At 41.4% G+C, this 23,255-nt stretch overlaps 1 protein-coding gene across 1 annotated transcript in view; it reads left to right on the forward strand.

The window, feature by feature from the left end:
• ERMARD (ER membrane associated RNA degradation) overlaps nt 1-23,255 on the forward strand; it is a 57,077-nt gene that overhangs the window by 29,283 nt on the left and 4,539 nt on the right. Inside the window, exons 13-16 of the mRNA XM_055001190.1 lie at nt 4,867-4,950; nt 5,483-5,556; nt 21,484-21,612; nt 22,062-22,271. Coding sequence (XP_054857165.1) covers nt 4,867-4,950; nt 5,483-5,556; nt 21,484-21,612; nt 22,062-22,271 — 497 coding nt within the window. The remainder of the gene's footprint in view (nt 1-4,866; nt 4,951-5,482; nt 5,557-21,483; nt 21,613-22,061; nt 22,272-23,255) is intronic.

Consider the following 23,255-nt stretch of genomic DNA (forward strand, 5'->3'; position numbering starts at 1 on the left):
TTCTGACCTTATCACAGCCCCTGACCTGATTAATCCAGGCAAGCTAGATCTCATCAGAAGCTCAGCAGGGTTGACCTTGGTTAGCAGTTGAATAGGAGACCTCCAAAAAAGACCAGTGTTGCAGAGGCAACTATGACTGGATGGCACTTTCCACCACCAAGGGGAAAGAAGTTAAATGCCCACTATTTACATAGTTGCAGAAATAGTTATTATTTAACAAATGCACTGGCATGGCCCAGGACAGAAATAAGAAGGAATTCAAAGAGGTCTTGAAGGCACACCAACAAATAGTCTAGTGGCTAGACCCTCAGATGGGCAAGATGAGCATCCCAGTGGAGGGTCCGACTCCAGAAAGGTAAAGGGATGACCCTCCCGATTAAGAGGAGGCAAGGGCCATTAAGAGCACAGATCTCGGTTAAGCCTCCAACCTGAGAACCCTGAGCAATCAGTTTTCTCCCTCAGCCACAAAGAAAGGGGAACTGTTAAAAGAAGAGGAAATTCCCTAGTATGCATAGTCACCAATATAAACAGGTCTTCCTTAGGAGCTATATCATAGAAGGCTTCCTAAGGTGATGGAATCTTCTCCCTTAAGGACCAAGGGGAAGGAGGACAATGGGGTCAGAGAGAATCCTCCCTAAAATCAGGAATAACCCCATCAGAGATTCCCTTCTAGTAGCCCTTCATACGTGTAGAAGTCTCAGAGGAAAACTCTGGCAAAACTAACCACTCTATTTCCTTTTTTCAAAGTCTTATACATTGATTCCAGGGTATACTGAGAGGATCAAGCTGCCATTGGTGGATGCTCTAGTAACAAGCCTGCCATCTAATCCTGTGCTGCCCATTGACAAGGATGGGCTACCTAAGGATTCCAGCCTTAGGTGGTTTGAAAATTGGAAGCATCTGCTACATCCTTCAGAGCAATGGCAACAGCTCCATTCCTTCCTAGAGCCACATTCTCTCAGGTCTCAGACCTGGCTGTAGTGAGCAGCAAAGTCCTTTAAAGAACTGAAGGACAAAACTAAGAAAATAGCCCCAGCAATATGCTATGATGTGGTCAACAAGAACCATGGTTTTCAGGCAACCAGGCACAACACTTAGATTAGGAATTGGAACATGGACCATTTGCTCCAAAGCCAATCGTGGTTCCCTTCAAAGACAGCAACCTGTCTGAAGAAGCTCTGGGTAAAGGAAAGCAAACCAAATATTGAGAGGAGGGTAGTACCTTCTCCCTCAACAAATCCAGTAGGAATACCAAAGGGGCAAAGAACGTAACTCAGTGTGTCTACACCAAGGCAGCAAGCACAATTGTGATTGGGGGATGATTACAATGCTTGGCAAACTGTTGGCAGCCAACAATAAGAAACAGGTGGGTGCTGAATATTGTGATCAGTGGAATTCAATTCTGTGCCACCTGGACCTTTTCCTCCAGATCCAAAGGAATTTGGTCAAATAAAATAGACACCTAGGAACAAGAAAGGTCAGAATGGAAAGGCTAAAATGTGTCATGACTGCCATTCAGAAGGGAGATTGTCTGACTTCCATCGATCTCTCAGAGGTACTTCCAACATCGGGCCCTTCCTTTTGACCTGAAAACTCCACCCAGGGTGTTCATCAGAATCCTAGTAGCACTGATAGCATGGCTAGGCCACAGAGAGTGGCTCCTTTCCCATATTCAAATGACATCTTGATCATGGTTCCCTCCCTACTACAACAGGTGGAAATGATAAAATTGATGGCAGCCTGTCTGCGGGACAAGGATTCATGGTCAATGAAGAAAAGACCGGTTTTACTCCCAACCCAGTAAATATTGCCCCTGGGGGTAGTGATGGACACAGCTCAAGACAGAGTTTTTCTGTCACAGGAAAGACAACAAAGAGTCGGTAATGACATCAGAGGTCTTAGGGAGACAGAAGGTGGAAGTGATGTTCCTGGCTCAGTGGCTCAGGATGAGGGTATCCTATCAGGATGTCCTCCAGGAGGCAAGGTTCCAGACCTGTGCGCTCCAGTGATGCTTGTTACCATACCATGAGGTGTTAAAACATAAGAGATCCAAGATAATTGAGTTGTTGACCATGGGCACGAGTCTTTGGGGATGGGGATCTCACACCCAAGGAAAAATGGCACAGGGTGTCTAGCTGGAGAAATTATCAACAGTGTAAACTCTTTGGAACTCGGAGCCATCAGATGGCATCTGGTGGTATCTCAGGATCTTCCCACAGGTCACCATATGTTTATACAGATGAAAGATTACCTTGAATTTCTGAAAGAAGTACACATAGCAGACCAGGACAACTCTCTGGCAGACTAGGTAAGACAGAAAGTGATGGACCAGGTAGAATGAATGCTATCTAGAGAAAGATTCCCCAGCTGGTCTACCACAGTTTTCGGCAAGGCACAAGAAGAAGAAACCCTCAAACCATAAGGATAGATGCTGTGAGCAGCAAGCTACCTTCACACATCCTCTACACTGTCCACAGTACAGCTATTGCATACAGCTGTTAAGAAGATCACATAGTAAAGTGCAAAAGTGATACTAATAGCAACTGTGGTGTCCAAAAAGATATGGTCTCAAAACCTGAAGAATCTTTCAAGCATGAATCTCTGGCACCTTCACTGAAGGATGGCTCATTGATGCAGAGAACAATACCATACCCTCGACCAGCTCTGACAAGCCTCGCAGTGTGGAGGTCAAATACAAAAACTAATAGGGTCGGACTAAGCAGAAGGTATAATTGGTACTATGCTAGCCTCCAAGAAGAGTTTCACAGAGTCTATAAAAATGCCTGCCAATTTCGCAGAAGAGTGCATGGATAGAGTTATGTATCCTTTTGGGGCTAATTAGGGAGTTACTATCCTTCCTTCAAGAAGGGTTGAAGAAAAGTCTTAACACCAGCACCCTTAGACAACAGGTAGCGACCATCTCAACAATTAGGGGTTCTTGGAAGGGACATTTTCTTAAACATTACCCTCATGGCAATAGATTCTAAAAGGACCTCATTGTTGAATTCTTCAAGGATTTTCTGGTTTTTCCCACATGAAATCTTAATCTGGTATTGAGAGCATTATTCAAAAGATGCTTTGACCCTATAACATCATGTACCCTAAAGGAATTAACCTTTAAAGCCATCTTTCAGATGAAAATAAAATCAGCCAGAGAAGTGGCAGGATGGCAGGCACTAGGAGTAGATAGTGATCCATGCCCTTTCCTTCAGGATGGTAGAGCAAGTTATGAATGGAACCAACTTTCTTTCAAAGGTGAACTCCACATTTTCATAAGACAGAAGAGATAGTACTTCCCTCCTTCTAACCTTATCCAAAGCACGGGAAGGAAAAAAGTCTCTCAGTACCTTGATATACGTAGTGAGATTCCACTTGGGCAGGACTAAACAGTTTTTTCACAAGTCTGGACACTAGTTGTGTGTTTTCAGGAGGTCCTCCTTAGGACAGAGAGTGTCTTTTTCTTGATTAAGTAGGTAAAGCAGAGGGTACATAATTCTGACATGTCAAGCCAGAGGTCTGGAGAGGCCCCTAGACATCAGGGAGCACTCACTAAAGAAAGCAGTGACATAGGCAGCCTTATAAACCCTTTAGTCGTTAGAAACGATGGTGGCCACATGGAAATCAGTATGTTCTCTCATCAAGAAATATAGGATAGATGAGTTGTCCTCCCAAGAGAAAACCTTCAGCAGGAAAGTACCACAACACACCCTCTAGGCCTGGAAGCCAGACTAACCCACCTTGGGGCACACTGCTCTTGTATGTCCCAAAAGTATGAACTGCCCCACTCCTAGGATCACCGGAGAATGGAAGATTTGTACTCACTTACCATGAAGCTTCCTTTCTCAGTGGTCCAGGAGTAGGGTAGTCCTACCCATCCAAGTTTCTTGGGGGGGTAGTGGCTTCTAGGATTGGATGAAGAGTTAGGATGATAGTCTTACTCCCACTGGGGGGACCTTTCTATTTATTAAAAAAAAGTGAGGGACCTTTCTATTTATTAAAAAAAATAAGTGGAGTTATTTTTCCCTCTTGGTATCATGATGGGGAGTCAGGGCTTGGGAATGGACTGGCAATTCCAGGGAAAAGCCCCTCCCCTCTGGGCTCAAAATCAACTGACTGACCCTGCCTTCAGAGAGGATGAGCTATATCCCTAAAAGTATGGGCTGTCCCACTCCTGGACCACCGAGAAAGGAAGCTTCACGGTAAGTAAATACAAATCTTCCATTCTCTGTTCCCAGTAGAGCCCCTTGTACACCTAGATAAGCTACTTCTGAATGTCACGCTCACAAGAGACGGTCAGTTCATGAGCAGCGTTTAATACACTATTCAGAGTTGCAACCAGAATAGAAAATTAGCAGCCTCTCTGTGCGCATGTAGAAATGCCTTAGGTTTATACATAGAGTTTCTTGGATTCTGGCCAGTGCCTCATCAGCTGTGACTATGTGATTTCCTATTCTCAGCATTAGAGAAATAACTGATTTTCCTTTTGTTTTCCTATTTCTATTTTTTATTACTTGATTGTTTTCAGACAGTTCTTCACAGATAGTTGATTATTCATTGACTCTTACTAGCTTTTCAAAATTTATTGTTGTACACTACTACAAAGTATGTGCAAGTCTCTTTAATATAGTACGTATTTGATGAAGAAAGTTTTAAAAGTATATGATTCCTTTGTTGCACATGCTTATCTGTTTTAGTAAATTCCATTAAAAGCAATAGCAGTAGCTTATAGTTTACATGTTTATTAATTGACTATCTTTCAGAATATTTAATTCCACTAGCATAACTAAGATTACTTGAATATCTGTTTGTCAAAGAAGGATTTAAATATATTTATGTTCTGTATTATAACTTTTTTTTACAACCTAGGAACATGAAATCCTAAAACCGTTAGTGAGCTGTGGAAATAACTATTGTTCTCAGTTCCATCCAATAGCCCAATTTAAGAAACAGGTATGTAGTTCTTTCATAACTGTTGGTTGTTAATTAGAGAATTCCATGAATACTTTAAAAACTTGGGTTGCAGGCAGCCAAAGTGACACACATTTACGTTGATCTCATAACTCTCACATTGATCCAGAGAACCCCATGCAGGGCTCCCAAAGCAGAATTTTCCTGTCTTTGCCTTTTTGTAGCAGTCTCCTGCATCCTGACTCTCAAGAAGGGTGTGGGATGCAACAGAGGGACTGAAGATGGCATCACAGAAATAAGCCATCTTTGTGTGAGCAGAAGGAAAAGTATTTGGATCCAGTTCATAGACTTCAGCAGGTGAAATAGATTTTGAAAACATTCCAAGATCTCCATGGTTGAAAAGTTAAATACTTCCAAAGGTTTAATGAACAGTGAAATAATACCATTTGTGACTCCAGATTAATAATATCCACCAAAAATGGAACCATTGTATGGTAACAGATATTTTCATATCTAGTTTAATGAACATAAGTTTTCAGTCTAATTTTCATATACAGTATTTTTCACCTTCTAGATACTGAAGTATGTGAAAAGTATTAATTTATGGTCTGATCTTCCTGAAGTGCCAAATGAACAAGAAATGACAGGGTAAGGTCTTTTTTAATCACCTTTTTTTGGGTAGTGGCTAGGTAAGGCTTTCAGTCAGTTGTATTGATCTATGTAAAACATTTCTGTCCTACCTTATATCTTTGGAATCAATGTTTCAGTTTTCAAAAAGTTTCTAAACGTGCCAGTTTAGAAAAAAGATGATTGGGGGCGGGGGGTGGGGACATGAGAGATGTTCATACAACTATGCATGAGATAGAGAAAATAGATAGAAAGAGCTTTTTCTGCCTCTCCCGTTAATACTAGAAGGTTCCCAATGAAGTTGAAGGGCAATAATTTCAGGACAGATAAAACAAAATTCTTAACGAGTAATTAAATTAAATAGAAGCAAAAGAAACATACGAAGATGAGTGACACACATAGTAGGAGCATAGGATGTGAGAAGTGTGAAGCCAGGTAAGCTAGAAATTGTAAAACAAGAAATGGAACATTTGAACATTGCAGTCCTTGGTGTGAGTGAACTGATGTGACAGGCGAAGAACCAGAAATCTTAGAAAGTGAAGTAAAAGCTGTACTCAAAGCAATGTGGAGAAACAAAGCACCTGTAGTAGATGGAATATCAATAGAGCTATTTCAGGCTACAGAAATTGAGTCCATCAAAATCTTAACAAGAATCTGACAACAACTACAGAAAACAAAACAATGGCCACAGACTGAAAATGCTCAGTCTAGATTCCAATTAGAAAAAAAGGGACTGCCAAAGAGTGCAGCAACTATCAAGACTATTGCATTAATTTCCAACACAAGTGAAATGATACTCAAAATTCTACAGCAAAGACACTTACCATATATGGAACAAGAAATGCCAGATGTTCAAGCTGGATTCAGAAAAGGAAGAGGCACTAGAGATCACATTGCAAATTTACGATGGCTAATGGACCATACCAAGGAATTTCAGAAAATCAGTCTATGTTTATAGATTACAGCAAAGCCTATGGCTGTGTGAATCATGCAAAGCTATGGATAGTTTTAAAAGAAATGGGGTACCACAACATCAGATTGTTCTGATGCACAACTTGTACTCAGGACAAGAGGCTACTGTAAGGACAGAATATAGGGAGACAGAATGGTTTCCAGTTGGCAAAGGAGTCGGTCAAGGATACATACTAGCTCCCTACCAGTTCAACCTCTATGAAGAGCATATCATAAGGAAATTTGGATTAGATCTAGAAGGTGGAGTGAAAATTGGTGGAAAGAAAATTAATAATTTGAGATATGCAGATGACACCATGTTACTAGCAGAAAATAGAGAAGACTTGAAACGACTAATGATGAAGGTTAAAGGAGAAAGCGCCAAAGCAGGATTACAGCTGAACATAAAGAAGACAAAATTAATGACTACTGAGAAATTATAAGGAAATTTAAATTGTTCAAGATTCTCTATTCCTTGGTTTAATCATCAACTAAAAGGCGACTGCAACCAAGAAATGAGAAGAAGATTGAGACCTAAAAGAGCAGCTGTGAGGGAACTAGAAAAGATCCTTGAAGATAAAGATGGTATTCGCTGTTTGTTCGTTTCTTCGTTCGTTCAAATTATAGCCCACCCTCCCTGCTAGCAGGCTCAGGGCAGGTTTCAACAATATTACTATGTATAGATGTGAAAATTGGCCAATGAAGAAAGCTGCAAACCTGAGTGAAATTCATGAAAAACTAACAACAATAAAGATAATATATTAATCACGTGTATTTACTTAATTGTATCGTAATTTGACAACCGTTGTATGCTAATTAGTACAAAAACGCACCAGGACCAATCAGCAGCGTCAAGGTTGTTTCAGTATTGAAGCTTAGGACACAGTTAAAGTGCTATGTGCTATGCCTTACTCTTACAATTTCCTACTCTTTATACAATTATATTCCAAAAGTGCAAAGTGCTAAGGCAAATGGTAATCCATTCAAGCACCCTGTGCCTCACAATTAATTAGTCCAATAATAAACCGTTGAAACGCTGGCCGAAGACGAAAGAATTGGAAGGAGCAGTCCAAACCCAAACAAGCCACCCAACGGATGGATCGGTTCCTGAATAAGGGTCTTCTTCAGAGGTGACCAGATGGTAACATAAAGGGTGTTGATGCTTTTCTTAATTAATTCCTAAAGTGCAGAAGTGCAATATAATATACAGGTTTGTATGCAATTTTGGTAACATAAAAGAATCGTCATAGCATAATTTAACAATTACAATTATACTCACTTCATTCTTCCATAATTACATGCATACATCAACCCCTCTCCTTCGACGGAATCAAATGTGCGTACAGACAATTACAAAAAGCCTAGTTATATACAACGCCATTCAATTAACTATGCAAAACTATTAAAGAGATATACCAGCCGGTAGCTAATATATGTGGCAACAGGGGAAAACTGTATAATACATTGATAGTAACCAAATCAGAGGTAACAGGAGAAATCATTACTTGCATTCAGACCTCCCGGGGCCAATGTATGTAACCTATAGATCCAAAATGTTTCCTTTCTATGAATGTCAATAGCAGCAGACTCCAAACGTTTTTCTTTACTCACATACAGTACTGTATATTCAAAATCCTTGTCACTATGGCCTGCTTCTGAAAAATGACTAACCAAGGGCGCCTCAAGAACACCATGACGGATGCGGGATTGATGTTTGAGGATACGCTGTTTTACCTGACGGGTGGTGCTGCCAATATATATTAATGCGCACTTGCATCTTATTAAATAAACCACATACTGTGTGTTGCAATTACTAAAACCCCGGGTAGTTCTTATATCCAGCTTTTGGAAGTCCCGCTCATTAAGTATCAAAGGACAAGACTTGCATTTTCCACAGCTATAATGTCCCACAGGTAAGTGGCTCAAGATCGGTGCAGTGGGAGACACAAATTCAAATCGAATTAAAAGGTCCCTAATATTACGTGTCCTATGAAATGTTATAACTGGGGGTGTGTTACACCAAATGCCAGTGCTTGTAAATGGCCCTCCTAATACCATATGCAAGAGGGGTATAATCCAAAACGCATTTCATACGCAAATCCATGGTCCTTTTTGGGGATTTTAATAAATCTTCCCGTTTTGCCTGTCTAGCCCTATGTAGAGCTTTGTCAATAATTTCAGATGGATAACCCGTTGATGTAAACTGTTCAGACATTATTTTACTGTTAGTGTTACAATCAGCTGAACAGGTGGAGTTCCTTTTTAACCTCAGAAATTGTCTGAAGGGAATATTGTCCCTAATGGAGTGTGGATGGAATGAACAATAGTGCAGATATGACGCCCTATCAGTTGGCTTCCTATAAGGATGGACTGCCAGATGATTGTTCTCGTCTCTGAATATTGTGAGGTCCAAAAAGTCATTTTGGTGTGCACTATAGTGCCAGCTGAAGCGTATATTAGGATGAATGCCATCCATCCATGTGCAAAGAGACTCTACCTCTTCAGTTTCTGCATAAATAATGAGTAAATCGTCAATATAGCGACGAAATAGTATGATCTTTTCAAAGAAATGATCATTGGTCGGATGGCAAAAAAATCTTTGCTCCAACGAATGCATAAATATATTGGCTACACTGGGTGCAGCCGTGCACCCCATAGCCACCCCCTTAGTGTGCAGGAAAAACGAATTATCAAATTTGAAATAGTTTTGTTCCAAGACCACTTCTAATAATGAGACCAGAAAATGCGTAGGTGGCACTAATTTTGAGCGAAGATTTAAGGTGTCCTCTACCACCATCCTGGCCTCATCATGTGGTATGCTAGTGTAGAGAGAGGCTACATCCATGGTGAGTAGCGCAGCTCCCTGGGGAAAAACCATCCCCTCTAACAAACTAATAACATCTCTCGAATCCTGTAGAAAGGTGGACATCTGTTTTACAAAAGGCTGCAAGAAGGTATCAATGTACTTAGACAGGGGCTCGAGTATGGGTCGTCCCAGTGGGGGTAGCCCTTGTTTATGAATCTTGGGGAGTAGGTAGAACACGGGGGTCCTCGGTTGACTATTGATAAAGGCCTTGTGTATCTGTTCATTTATATACCCCAGAGCCAGTCCCTCATCCACTGTGACCTTGATTATATTGGCAATATGATGCGTTGGATCATGTGGTATCAGCAAGTAACTATCCCTGTCTGATAACTGTCTCCTGACCTCACCAACATAATCTGATTTATTCAATGCCACGATCGCACCCCCCTTGTCTGCCTCTTTAAATATTATTTCTGAGTCCGTTGCCAATTTTTCAAGTGCTATATATTCCTCACGGGTAATATAACTCCCCCTATATGTTTTGATGGATTCAATTTTATTAATTTCCTTGAGAATCATATTTTCAAATGTAATCACATGCGGGTCATTGATATTAGGTACAAAACTGGATTTAGTTTTAAGAGCAGGCACTTCAACAGGTGTAGTAGACTCCCCAAAAAACAACCGCAATTTGAGTTGCCTTATTAACTTATATATGTATCCAGGTACAGGGGTCCAAGGGGGTACCTCCCGCCTGCAGTTTCAAGTGCTGCTTACAGCCACTCAAACCCCTAGCAGGCCTCCTGGAAGAATAGCCCTTACCCCTCCTGTTGAGACTCACCAGTCTCTGGGTTCTTTTCCAACCTGGGGGACTCTGCACACACTTGGTCAGACACTCACAGACACAAGGCTTACATAAAGGGTGTTTATTACTTCAGAAGAATGTATGCAAGTAGCAGGAAACACTCTACTAAGGCACAAGCAAAGGGCATTTAAAACAATAAAAGTTTGTCTATATTAACTATAGCTGACTAACATTTCTCTGAGGAAAACTTGAGGCTTATAGTCATTAACATACCCCTTAAACTATACCAGGCAGGTCTGGTCGTCAGGCCTGGCATAGAGCAAAAATCTCCCTCATCTGCTGGAAAAGTAGTCTCGAGCAATCTCTCGGCTGAGAGGAGCCAACCTCCCCCTCTCAGATTCCTAGCCAATCAGAGGTGCGTGCAATCCGCGTTGCTAGGCGGGAACTGGGATAAGACTCCCTTGTTTCTCAAGGCCCCCTCTCTCGGCAACAGCTTGCAGGTGCAGTTAATTAGCTGAGCCAGACAGTCTGCTCCCTGGAAGTTAAGCTAGAACTGGGCCTGTGGAAACTTAGAAGCTTGAACCAATACAGGCAATGGACTTAAAGGGGCTCTGCTAGACAATATGTCAATCCGGGTCTGAAAGCCTTTATAAGCAGGGGCCAATGGAGAAAGCTGACAGGAAGAAAATTGATTCATTTGAAATGTGGTGCTGGAGGAGAGTTTAGCACATACTATGGATGGTCAAGAAGACAAATAAATTGGGTTGCCAGTCCCTCGCAGGGGACAGGTGATCCCCCGCTCCCACCCCACCCTGGCTTACCTGGCCAGGAACATGCCTCCTGGGGTGCACTCCTAGGCTGTGCAGCACACTCCACAGTGAACCAATTTGGAACCCAAACGGACCAAATCAAGCCTCTTTGGGGCCTAAATCGGTCTGCTGGCAGTGAATTGGGGCTGAAATTGACCCACTGCAAAGTGCAGGAGCACTCCAAGGCCCATCATGGCACCCTGACAGTGCTCCCATGTTCTGCAGCAGGACTATTTCAGTCCCAAATGGGCCCAATTCAGCCTGCTGCAGAGTGCTGAAGTGCTGCCAGGAGGACCCTGGAGAGCTCCTGAGCTCCCAACGGTCTAATTTATGCCCCAAGTGGGCCGAAATTGGCCCACTATGGAGCGTGAGAACACTCCTGGGGCAGCATGAGGTCCTACATGATGACATCACTTCTCGGAAATGATGTTATCGTGCATCCTGGGAAAGCGTGCACTTTGAAAGACATCTACCAAGCTCAGTGCCAGGTCTCTTGCCTCCCACCCAGGGGGTGAGGAGACCTGGAAACCCTACAAATAAGTGAGTTCTAGGTCAAACCAAGCCTGAATTCTCCCTAGACGCTAAAATAACAAAACTAAGGCTTTGGTCACATCATAAGAAAACAAGATTCCCTGGAAAATTCAATAATGCGTAATTTGATCATATCATGAGAAGACAAGATTCAATAATGCTAGGAAAAATGGAAGGTAGTAAGAAAAGAGGAAGACCTAAAACAAGATGGCTTGACTCAAGAAAAGAAGCCACACCCTCTAGTTTGCCTCTAGATCTAAGAAAAGAAGCCACACCCTCTAGATCTGAGCAAGTCTGTTAACGATATGTTGTTTTGGAGGTTGTTCATTCATAGGGTTGCCATAGGTTGGAAGCAACTTAACAGCAGATAACACACACATTTAAATTGTGGGATTCACTGCCAGTGGATGTAGTGATGTCCATAAGGATAGATGGCTTTAAACAAGAGTATCGTGTAGGCTGTAGGCCGTAGAATAAATTTTCCAGTAGGCCTGGCTGCTATTTTCCTTGCATGTCTTCATTTTCCAAGATCCTTCTCAGCTTTATAATAGGACTAAGGGGATTTGAGAGAAAAGGAAGGCCGATTGGCACCAAGGAGGCTGGCCTATGGGAGAAATAATATAAGCTCTCCCCCCAAATGAAAGAGGAAGGAGTTCTTTTCCCAGGAGCGAAGCAGCCGCCAGCAAGAGAGAATCAAGTAGGCAGGAGTGGATTGGACCAAGGAAAGGCCTGGTATTGTAGGGACCAGTCATGTAGCTGCATTAGGAGGCTTCATTGTATTCTTGCCAGCAACTTTATGTGTTAATTTTGCCCTGCTTCTTGTAAATATATCACCTGTTAAACTGTTCCTCAGAAGCATTTCTTTTCCTTTCTGTTTAGTGATTGCCCTTGTTTGCTTTACTTTTATCTAAGTCCTCGTGGTTCAAGTTTGACCAGTCACCCAGCAACACCTTCACCAGTAAAGGAGCACTGTTAGGAAGGTAGAAAGGAAAAGGTGGTTACTCTGGACCCTTCCTAGTTTAACTCCCAGACCAGATTGGTGGCAGTCAGTAAGGTTCTCGCCTGCTCTGAAGGAAACAGGAAGGAGTGAGGTGTGTCGGGGGGGGGGGATATGGACCTTTCGGGGGGGGACTCACAGGAGACAAGCCTCCGTATGACCCATCTTACCTACAACAGAGAGTTTGACAGATTCTTTGAGGAAAAGTCTGTTAAGGGCTACTTATGATGATGAAGGAACCTCATATAATTCTAGGCGTTAATTAACAGCCTTATTGTAGTGTTACTACTACTAAGGGGATTGACATATAGAAGTGCTTGAAAGGCAAGGAGTTTTATTTATTTACTAGCTTGATACCTGTCCTTCGCTACGGTATTTAACTACTTTAAATCCAGTTATATTTATGGGTATGTAACATTTTTGGTGGAGGGGCGGTGTTTGAGTTGGTTTTGTAGTATAATAGCATAGTACCCGTGCTTCACAAAAGTGTTTGAATAAAGCGAAGCATGTTGATGCCTAAAACTGATGAAGTGAATTTTGAAATGTAACATTTATTGAAGAGATTTTTAAAAGGAAAAGTTTGTAGTGCAATAAATAAAGTGAAAAATATGTACAACCCGTTTTTTTCTATTGAAGGACCTCTTTGTAGACCACCTTGGTGGTTTTCCCCTCAGGTGCTAGGATCACCAGGTTGCTGGGTGAGCTCACTCTGGAGCAGGCCACATTAGAACTGTCCATGTGAAAAGCAATCCTCCCTCAAGTCAATTCCTGCCACCTTCAGTGTCTGGCCCTGGGACTTGTTGATCATCATAGCAAAGCAGGCCTTGAGGGGGAACTGCAGTCTCTTGAATTTGAAGGGGTTCTCTGGTGGTATGAGTGGTATGCATGGTATGAATACTGACTCCCCACCCCCCCGAGCACTGCCAGTGAACAATGTGGCCTTGACGTTCCTGTGGAGTGCTTTCACTTGCAGTCTGGTGCTATTGCAGAGTTTGAGTGGGTTGAGGTTCTGGAGCAGCATCACTGGAGCCCTCACTTTGAGGAGAAGCTTGTGGGCTGGGAAGCCAGGAGGGTTGAGCGTGTTGAGGAACTCCATGGGGTAGTGGACCACGTCATCCATTTGCACCACTGAGTCCACAGATCGGTACTCCATTTCTGCCCATTTGAGAGAGTTGTGTTTCATTAAGGATGGCAGCCTTGTCGTTCTTGGGGGTCAGAACGGCACGCTTGCACAGCCAGTCTGTGGACTTCTCAGTGATAGTGGCAATACCAGGGTATGTCTTGGCTGTTAGGTCTGCTAGGGTCTTCACTACTGTGCCCAGGCCTGCAGGGATGGTCACCTTTCCATTGGACTTGGGACTTGCTGGTACTTGGCCACTGCTGCTCAGTGCACCACAGGAGTATGATGTGCATATTTCTTTGCCACATCTCTAAGTTGCTTCCTCCTTTAATATTGGTATACCTTGCACAACGTCTGCCAGGAGGCTTCTTGGGGGTGGTAAGAGATAATGGCTGTGAGAGGTGTGAGGTGGAGTTGGACTGAGGGAGGGGTGGTGTGGTGGTAGGGTTGCCAGGTCCAAGTTGGGAAATTCCTGAAGATTAGGGGGGTGGAGCCTGGAAAGGATGTGGTTTGAGGAAGGGGAGGGGCCTCAGTGGGGTATGATGCCATAGAGTTCACACTTCAGAGCAGCCATTTTCTCTGGGGGAACTGGTCTTGGTAGCCTGGAGATCAGTTGTAATTCTGGGAGATCTCAAGCTACCACCTGGAGGCTGGCAACCTTATGTGGTGGGCACTTTGGCAGGTTCATGTGAGAGACTCACATTGAAATGGCCCCTAAAAAGGACTTCCGGTTTGGGATTCATGGAGGTCTGAAGCAGCTCCATTTGCGGAGCTGACCGGACTGCCGTTTTAAGCGGCCGGCGGGGGAATCTAGCCCGCGGCCGACTGCTCTCAGGCGGAGAGCAGGCAAAGAACGCTCAAGACCCTAGGGTGTGCTAGATCTCGGACGAGGGGGGGCTCTGCGCAACGGGTCCCCTCCCGATCCTTGAGGTCCCACCCTGTGACAGGTCGGCTACGATCTCTGCGGCAGTTCTGGGGCCAATTCGGCTGGCATAGGACCTACATACCCAAGCTTCGATTGGGGAAAGAAGTGGAGAGGAGAAGTTATAATCGAAACAGCGATTACAGCCCGAGAAAAGTGAAGGAGAAGGTAAAGATCACTATCTTCTGATACGGGACAGATTGATAAAAGCAGAGAGGAAGAAAAGTAGATTTTCAAACTGCAACAGGCTAATAATAAGGAGGGGAAGACTCGGCAAGAGTTGTATTTGAAAAGAGACTAAGTTTAAAGAAGTTATTAAAGGAATTGGACTATTGTTTTGAATACTTGCGGTTATGGAGCTGTGAGAAAAAGATACCATCGCGAGACCTACTGTGGGAAGTTGGGAGACAGGAAGTGCGTAATAACAATAGAGTTGCTGGAGAGAAGCGGCCCTTGCTGGAGGGCAGGAAGAAGGGAATCGCCATCTTTGAAAGGGGAAGGGTCGCGGCCTCAGCGGAAAAGGAAGTAGGCCATCTTGGATTACAAAATCATAGAGAAACCATAGAGAAAAGACGCCCGACATTTTGGACTCTTTAAAATTTAATTTTTGCAAGAAGACCGGGACATTTGAAATAAAAAGACATTAAATCTTACGCCACGGAGTTAAGGAAGAGAGCGGACTCGTGGGAGCGAGCCAAAGCAAGCCCCACGATGTCAAAAAAAGAGTGGCAATCGGCAATAGAAAACCTGGACAAAAAACTTTTAGATGTGATTAAAGAACTTAAGGACACGAAATTGGAGCTGATTAAAGAGGTTAAAGAGGTCAAACAGACAGTAAAATCGGAGCTGTCAGAAGTGAAAAAAGGTATGGAAACAATACAAAGTGAACTACAAGGAACGCAGCAGAGAGTTAAAACAGTAGAAGACGCGATGGAGAACTTAGCAGACACGCAACAAACAGAGATGAGACTGATGAGGGGAAGAATGTCGGTTGCAGAAACTAAACACATGGAGAAGCAGCTACGCTTTCGTGGCTTGCCAGAAGTGGAAGGAAAGTCAGCGCAAGAACAGATGACTGAGGTGTTAGCTGAATACCTGGGGAAGGAGGAGGAGGAAGTTGTGGCTATCCTAGACGTGGCATATCGTGTAAATTCGAGAATTGCAACCCAGAGGAAATTACCAAGAGACGTGATTGTGCAGTTTACGACACGAAATATGAAAGAGAATATTGTGACAAAACAGTTTCAAGATCCATTGGAGATTGATGGCAAGACGATTATCATAATGAAGGAATTACCCAGGTCAGTGTTATTAGATCGGAAAAAATATAAAGTGCTAATTCAGATCTTGAAGGACATGAAAATCAGGTACAGATGGGAGTTACCAGAAGGTGTGTCCTTTGAGTTTGGAGGGGCCAAAAAGCGTATCAGATCTGAGCGAGAGATGGAGCGATTTATAAGGGACAATGAAAAGGACTTACCAACAAGACCATGAGTATGGAGTGTAAAGTTTTATCTTGGAATGTAAATGGACTAAACTCACCAAACAAGAGAAAAAGTATTTTCCACTGGCTATTAAAACAAAAATGCGATATTGTTTGCTTGCAAGAAACCCATATTCGAAAGCAGGATGTAAAATATTTAAAAATGGGGAAACTGGGCAATGAATTTGTAGCGGCCTCTAATAAGAAAAAAAGAGGAGTGGTGTTGTATATAAAAGAGGAGCTACAGCCAAAATTTGTAATAAAAGACGTGGAAGCCAGATTTATAGCAGTGGAATGTACATGGAACTTAAAATGTATTGGTAGTCGGAATTTATGCACCTAACGATGCAAAAGAGAGCTTCTTTGAGGATTTGAGGAAGCAATTAGAGGATCTTTCATACGACCAGATAATTCTTGCTGGAGACTTCAATGGAGTGACGAACTTGGAACTAGATAAAAAGACAACAACTGTACAAAAGAAAAGAGGATTGTTACCAAAGCTTTTTTTTGAGCTGATACAACAGGAGACTTTAGAAGATGTATGGAGAAGAGAAAATCCTAAAAGTAGACAATTTACTTTTTACTCTTCAAGACACTGCACACTATCGAGAATTGATATGATCTGGGCCTCAAAAGACTTAGCGTTATGGACTAAGGAGGTAGAAATAATGCCGATGGTAGGCTCAGATCATAATCCAATCATGTGGAAATTAGGGAGGAGGAGAAAAAGGAAAGCATGGAGAATAAATGAGGACTTGTTACAGGAAGGAGAGAACGTGGAGATGTTGAGAAGAGAGACAAAGTTCTTCATACAATATAACGTGAATAAAGAAGTACCAACTGACAAAGTTTGGGATGCTTACAAGGCGGTAATAAGGGGCATACTAATGGACTTAAATGGCAGAGTGAGAAAAAAGAAAGAGGAGAAGAGACAAGAGATTGAGGAGAAAATAAAAGCCAAAGAAATACAGTTAAAAAAGAGACCAGGGAAAAAGAAATTATACCAGGAAATTAAAATACTTCAAGAACAGCTGACAGCAATGAATAATAAAGAATTGGAGTGGAACCTTAAAAGACTGAATCAGAAAGTGTTTGAAGGAGCAAATAAACCTGGAAAGTATTTGGCATGGCAACTAAAAAAGAGAAGGGAAAAGAAAATAATAAACAAAATATGTGAGGACAATAAAACGTATCTGGAACAGACTACCATTAGTAGAGCCTTTTACAAATTTTACGCTAAGTTATACAATAAGAAAGAGGTGAATAAAGAATCAATAGCGACATATTTGGAGAAAATGAAACTCCCAGTAATTTCGGAAGCTTGGAGAAATAGACTGAATAATGAAGTAACGGATGAGGAAATAAGTAAGGCAATACAATGTAAATTTGGGAAAGGCGCCAGGGCCAGATGGACTTACGGCTAAATTTTATAAAACAATGGCCAATGAACTGGCACCATTCCTAAAAGAGGTGATCAACGGAGTTTTAAAGGATCAACGGATTCCAGGTACCTGGAATGAAGCGAATATATCACTGATCCCTAAAGAAGGCCAAGACTTGACAAATGTGAAAAATTATAGATCTATATCGCTACTTAATAATGACTATAAAATCTTTGCGAAGATACTGGCGGAGAGACTGAAGGGGTGGCTTTCGGAAGTTATTGAGGAGGAACAAGCAGGCTTTTTGCCAGACAGACAAATCAGAGACAACTTGAGGACAGTGATAAATGCTATTGAATACTATGATAAGCGTTGTGATAAGGACTAAGCAAAAACAACAATCGCTAATGGAAATAACGGAATGTGAAGTGACAAATAAGGTGAAATATTTGGGAATTGAACTGACTGCAAAGAACATAGACTTATTTAAAAACAACTATGAAAAACTATGGACTCAGATAGAGAGAGATCTGATCAAGTGGAACAGACTGAATTTGTCATGGTTGGGAAGGATTGCAGCAGTGAAGATGAATGTGTTACCAAGAGTAATGTTTTTGCTACAGACAATACCAATCATCAGAGACTCTAAGCAATTTGAAAAATGGCAGAGGAAAATATCAGACTTTGTATGGGCAGGCAAGAAGCCTCGAGTGAAAATGAAAGTTTTACAAGATGCAAAGGAAAGAGGCGGAATGCAACTGCCCAATCTAAGACTTTACCATGATGCAATTTGCCTAGTGTGGTTGAAAGAGTGGATGACGTTAAAGAATAAGAAATTACTAGCTCTAGAGGGATATAAAAAAACATTTGGATGGCACGCATACCTATGGCATGATAAAGTAAAGGCGAACTCGATGTTCCTGCATCATTATATACGGAGAAGTTTATATATAATCTGGAAGAAGTACAGAATTTATTTACAAGAAGGAACCTCTTTGTGGGTAGTTCCATATGAGGTGATAGACCCGAGAGCTGTTGATAATGAGCAACAATGTTTAACTTACAAAGAAATAACTAGAATTGAAGCATCTAAACTCAGAATAAAGACTCAGGAGGAACTATCACCTTATTACGATTGGTTCCAGTACAGACAGATTAGAGATTTATATAACTCGGACTCTGTAAAGGGAGGTATAAGAACAGAGAATTCGGAACTAGAGCAGACCCTTTTTAAAGAGGACAAGAAAAGAATATCCAAGGTATACCAAGTACTGTTGAAATGGTATACTGAGGATGAAATAGTTAAAGTACAAATGGTGAAATGGGCCATAAACTTCAACAAAGAAATAACAATGGAGGCATGGGAATACTTGTGGAAGACTACAATGAAGATAACGACATGCACCAGCATTAAAGAGAACATCTATAAAATGATTTATCGTTGGTACATGACACCAAAGAAGATTGCGCTAGGGAATTTGAATACTTCTAATAAATGCTGGAAATGCAGGAAGCATGAGGGCTCCCTCTATCATATGTGGTGGACGTGTGAGGTAGCTAGGCAGTACTGGGGGGAAATAATAAGAGAAATGAGTGAGATTTTACAATTTCAAGTAAATAAGAACCCAGAACTCCTGCTACTAAACCTGGGAATGGAGGGAATTCCAGCCCATCATAGGACGTTGATATTTTACATGACGGCTGCAGCTAGACTTTTGTACGCGCAAAAATGGAAAGTACAAGAAGTGCCAACTATTGAAGATTGGATTTACAAATTGCTGTATATGGCAGAAATGGATAAAATGACAAGAAAACTGAGAAATCTGCACCCAGGACAGTTTAACACAGATTGGGAGAAGCTGAAACAATATTTGGAGAAGAAATGGGAGGTGGGAGGAGAACTGTGGCAGTTTGAGAACTATTGAAGTATAATAAAATGCAGAGGGGGGTGACTTTACCGGGGGGGAGAAGAGGTAAAAATGAACTTCTAAGCAGTTATGTTATTAGATTGATATATACAGAATAATAAATAGAATATTGATAGAATATAACTAATCATAAGGGTTAATTAGAAGGAATGACTAACTAATAATATTTTCTTTCTGATTTTGTACAATGTACCAAACTGAATATGTTTATATGAAGGTATATATGAGTCAAATTGATTGATATCATATATAGATCTATGATTGAAGGGAATAGAAATATCAATGTAAACAAATATAACTAAAACAGAAAGAAGATAGAATTAATAATATATAGAGTATAAGTTAAGTTGGTTGATTTATATGATTGTATGGCTTATATAGTTTACATAGTTTACGTTATACAGAAATATTTGAAAACGGAATTATGGGATAAATTGTTTATCCATTATGGGTACAGAGCATTAAAAATAGTTAAAGAAGTATTGCTTAGAATAAAAGGAGAATATACATTTGATTAGATAGAGGAATATATAAAGAGTAAGGGAAAAGGGACAAAGGGTTGGAAAACTGTTGGAAGTCAACAAAAAAGGGGGGGAAAGGGAGGGGGTTAGAAATTGGGAAATGGGAAAATTGACTGTGATGTGTAAATATATGATCCTAACCCAATAAAAATTTTTCAAAAAAAAAAAAAGAAATGGCCCCTAAAAAGGTTATGCACCATTTTCCCATGAACATTTAAAAACTCAGTTGCCATACTGATTTTTATATAAAGTCACTATCCAGGAGTCTTGTACCGTCTTTCTTCAACTGCCTGCAGTTTCCTTCACCTGATTTTTACATCAGAACCCAGAGTTCCACAGCTGACCAATCTGAGAGTGGGGGGGGGGTGCAAGGGGACAGGACCCACAGTAGGGTTGCCAGGTCCAGGTTGGGGAATTCCTGGAGATTTTTGGGTTGGAGCCTGGATAGAGTGAGGTTTGGGGAGGGGCCTCAGAATGGTATAATACCATAGAATCCACTCTCCAAAGTAGCCATCTGGAGATCAGTTGCAATTCCGGGAGACCTCCAGCCACCCCTTGGAGGCTGGCAACCCTATACCACACAGATATTGGCAATCCTAGTGAACTTTTAGGGGAAGACTGGAAGGTGCATTTTACCTCAGGACACATTCAATGACTCCTTTAACTGTTTAGAATGTTGGGCTGAGCCCCAATCAGGCCGCATATGCAAATGACCTTGAAAGGCCGGCCCAGTCAGGGAAGAGTGGCCGAGCTGGCAGTTGGGAGTGGGGGGGAAGCAGGCTGTAGCCTGCCAGCCACACAGGGAAGCTGTATCCCTATGGGAAAACACATTTCCCCCTTTTTACCCCCTTAAGGGGCAAATTTCTTAAAATCCCTTCTTAGTGAGCCTCTACATCATGAAAGGAACGTTCTCCCCAAATTTCACGTTTCTAGGTCCAGGGGTTTGGGCTGGGTGTTGATGAGTCAGTCAGGACACTTGTCTTTAGATAGATAGATAGATATGTGTTTATTCAGTTATTTATTCCAACCTATCCTGAAGGCTTGGGGCATATCACAGAGACATATTTCAAAACTATATAACAAAACTTATTACACAATATTTAGAATCTTTGTAGTTCAGAGCCTACAAAAGAGCCAGAGCTAGAAAACCCCAATAGCAATTAAAAATTCCTACTCTTCAAATACATCACCTCTGACCCCGTAGTGGATTAGATAATCCTGAGGCAATCTTATGTTTTGGGGATGGGCAAGACTGGAACTTCTTGAGCGTTTGTGAGAGCACCTTGGAAAGAGACAGAACTTACTGGGGAAACTTGATGAATTGTGAAAATGCCATCATTTCATACAATACTGTTCTGGAATGGGTAGAACAAGTAGAGATAGCAAGGAGAGCTCTTGTAATTTTGTAGGAGGTGCTTAGTTATGGCAATGGGGCAGATAGCAAGAGAGTGGAAGTAGTAAGCGTGTGCTGACTTTTTCAAGAAATCTTCCAAATGTCCTAGGATTTGCACATGGAGAAAAGAGAGCTACTACACATATAACCCACCCGAGGAAAATATATCCAAGGATTCATTGGGTGATTATAAATACTATAATGCGTTTAGAAAGTTGGTATTATAGAATTATTATCCAAAGAAATCGTGGGTACGAATTCTAAAAGCAGTTTTTAATGTCTTTTGTTTTTTAAATTAAGGTCGGAAGAAGATTCTGCATCTGCTCCATGTATACTTGTGGTTGCTGATATTTTCTCTCTGGTACAAGTGTACCTGCCTCTGGATGTCAGACTTCAAGGCAGTTCTCTGAACAATCTTATAACAGAAAAGTAAGTCCTATCATGTTCCCTATACCAAATCTGAAATAGGTCTGTATTACAACTTTGTAACTCTTTTGGCCATTTCTGGAATTTCATTTCTATTCAGTCTGGAGCCTGCTTCACAAGGATGTAAGTTACAGTAGCAATAAATATGATTTATACTCCTGAGCCAAAAAACGTAGAGAGAGAGAGAGTGTGTACACACACCCAGGGCTAAAGTTATTTATTTCCCAGCTTCCTGTATCTATTTTTGAATCCAAGATGGTGTTCCTCTAGTCTGCTGGTGATCATCACTTGAAATAATGAAGAAACAATCAGTTTCCACCCCTTCCCTTTATAATAAATAAATTGGGGTTGTCATAACTGCAGACTGCTTACTGTACAATCAGACTGAAAATATTTAGGTTAATTTTACTGTAATTTAGCACTGAAGAAAGAAAAGATTTTCTGTCTTTCAGGTTAATGATTAAACTCTGCAGCAAGCCTATTCGCATCCTTTTCTGCTCTCGGTCCGTTCTAGAAATCACTGTGGTGCTTCGTCAGATAGGGTTACAGTGCCACCAAGTGTCATGTCAAGTCATTTCTACTTGTGAAACCAGATGTAAACAGTGGATAAACAAGTCACTACGATCACGTCAGAGACACAATTATCTGCGCCTGAAAAGGAGGTTAGAATATTTTTTTAATTAAATAAGAATTATTTTTTTCCTGGAAACTTTGTGATAGAAATCCCAAATACTACATAAAACTATATACACATATATGTAAGCATAGCTCTATTTCTGGCTGCTGCTGGGACAACTCCCCCAATCTAAGCCTGAAGAACCAATTGAATTCTCTTAGATCAACATTCCTTCCCTGTATAGCTTGGCTTATTCTGTGCTGAAATATTATCTTCTATGCTTTGTCCCTCATACTTTCATAAATGTATAAATGTCAAAATCAGACATTTTTTCACTGTCAAAGTAATGGTTGTTTTGGCAGGGTGTGCGTACCAAATTTCAATTTTGTAGCTTCTGAGAAAATAGCTTCACTGTCTTGGGGTACAGTTTTAAGGCACTGTTGTTGGCAAGATACCAATGCATGTGCCCCATATAAAGGTTCCATTAAAAGAAGTTTCTTGAAACGTGGTGAAATGTTGTATATCACATTATCAGAATGCAATTCACATTTAAACTTTAATTTGGATTTAGGGAGTTCTCTGTCTTGTAGAATTAATTTATATACTAAAATCATGCCTTCTAAAGTACTTAAGTGCCATTGGTTTCAGGAGGATTTTAGTGTGTTTCAGCTATCTTGGAATTGTATAAATTATCTCTTGACAACAATAAACAATCTTGGTCAAGATCCAGACCATTGAGTACAATGTTTTATTTGCATATGGGCATTTTTCAGTTCTGTCTTCTTTAGGAGGGCAGTGTAGGTGGCAAGGAGTTAGTGGAAAGTAAGTGTCCCCAGCTGCTGCCTGTCAAAGCCAGGGCAGATGGTGCAGGGGGGAGGGGCAAAGATTTTGATGAGTGAATTGAAAAACCAAACCTTGGCTCTCTTCCCAATAGGAGTGCTCATTTAGAGGGGTAGATAAGGCAGTGGTATTTCAGCCAGTGTCAAAAGCATCCAGCCACCTTCACAACCACTTTGTCAGTGTATTCATC

Source organism: Eublepharis macularius, chromosome 1, assembly GCF_028583425.1.
Source record: "Eublepharis macularius isolate TG4126 chromosome 1, MPM_Emac_v1.0, whole genome shotgun sequence".
Taxonomy (NCBI): domain Eukaryota; kingdom Metazoa; phylum Chordata; class Lepidosauria; order Squamata; family Eublepharidae; genus Eublepharis; species Eublepharis macularius.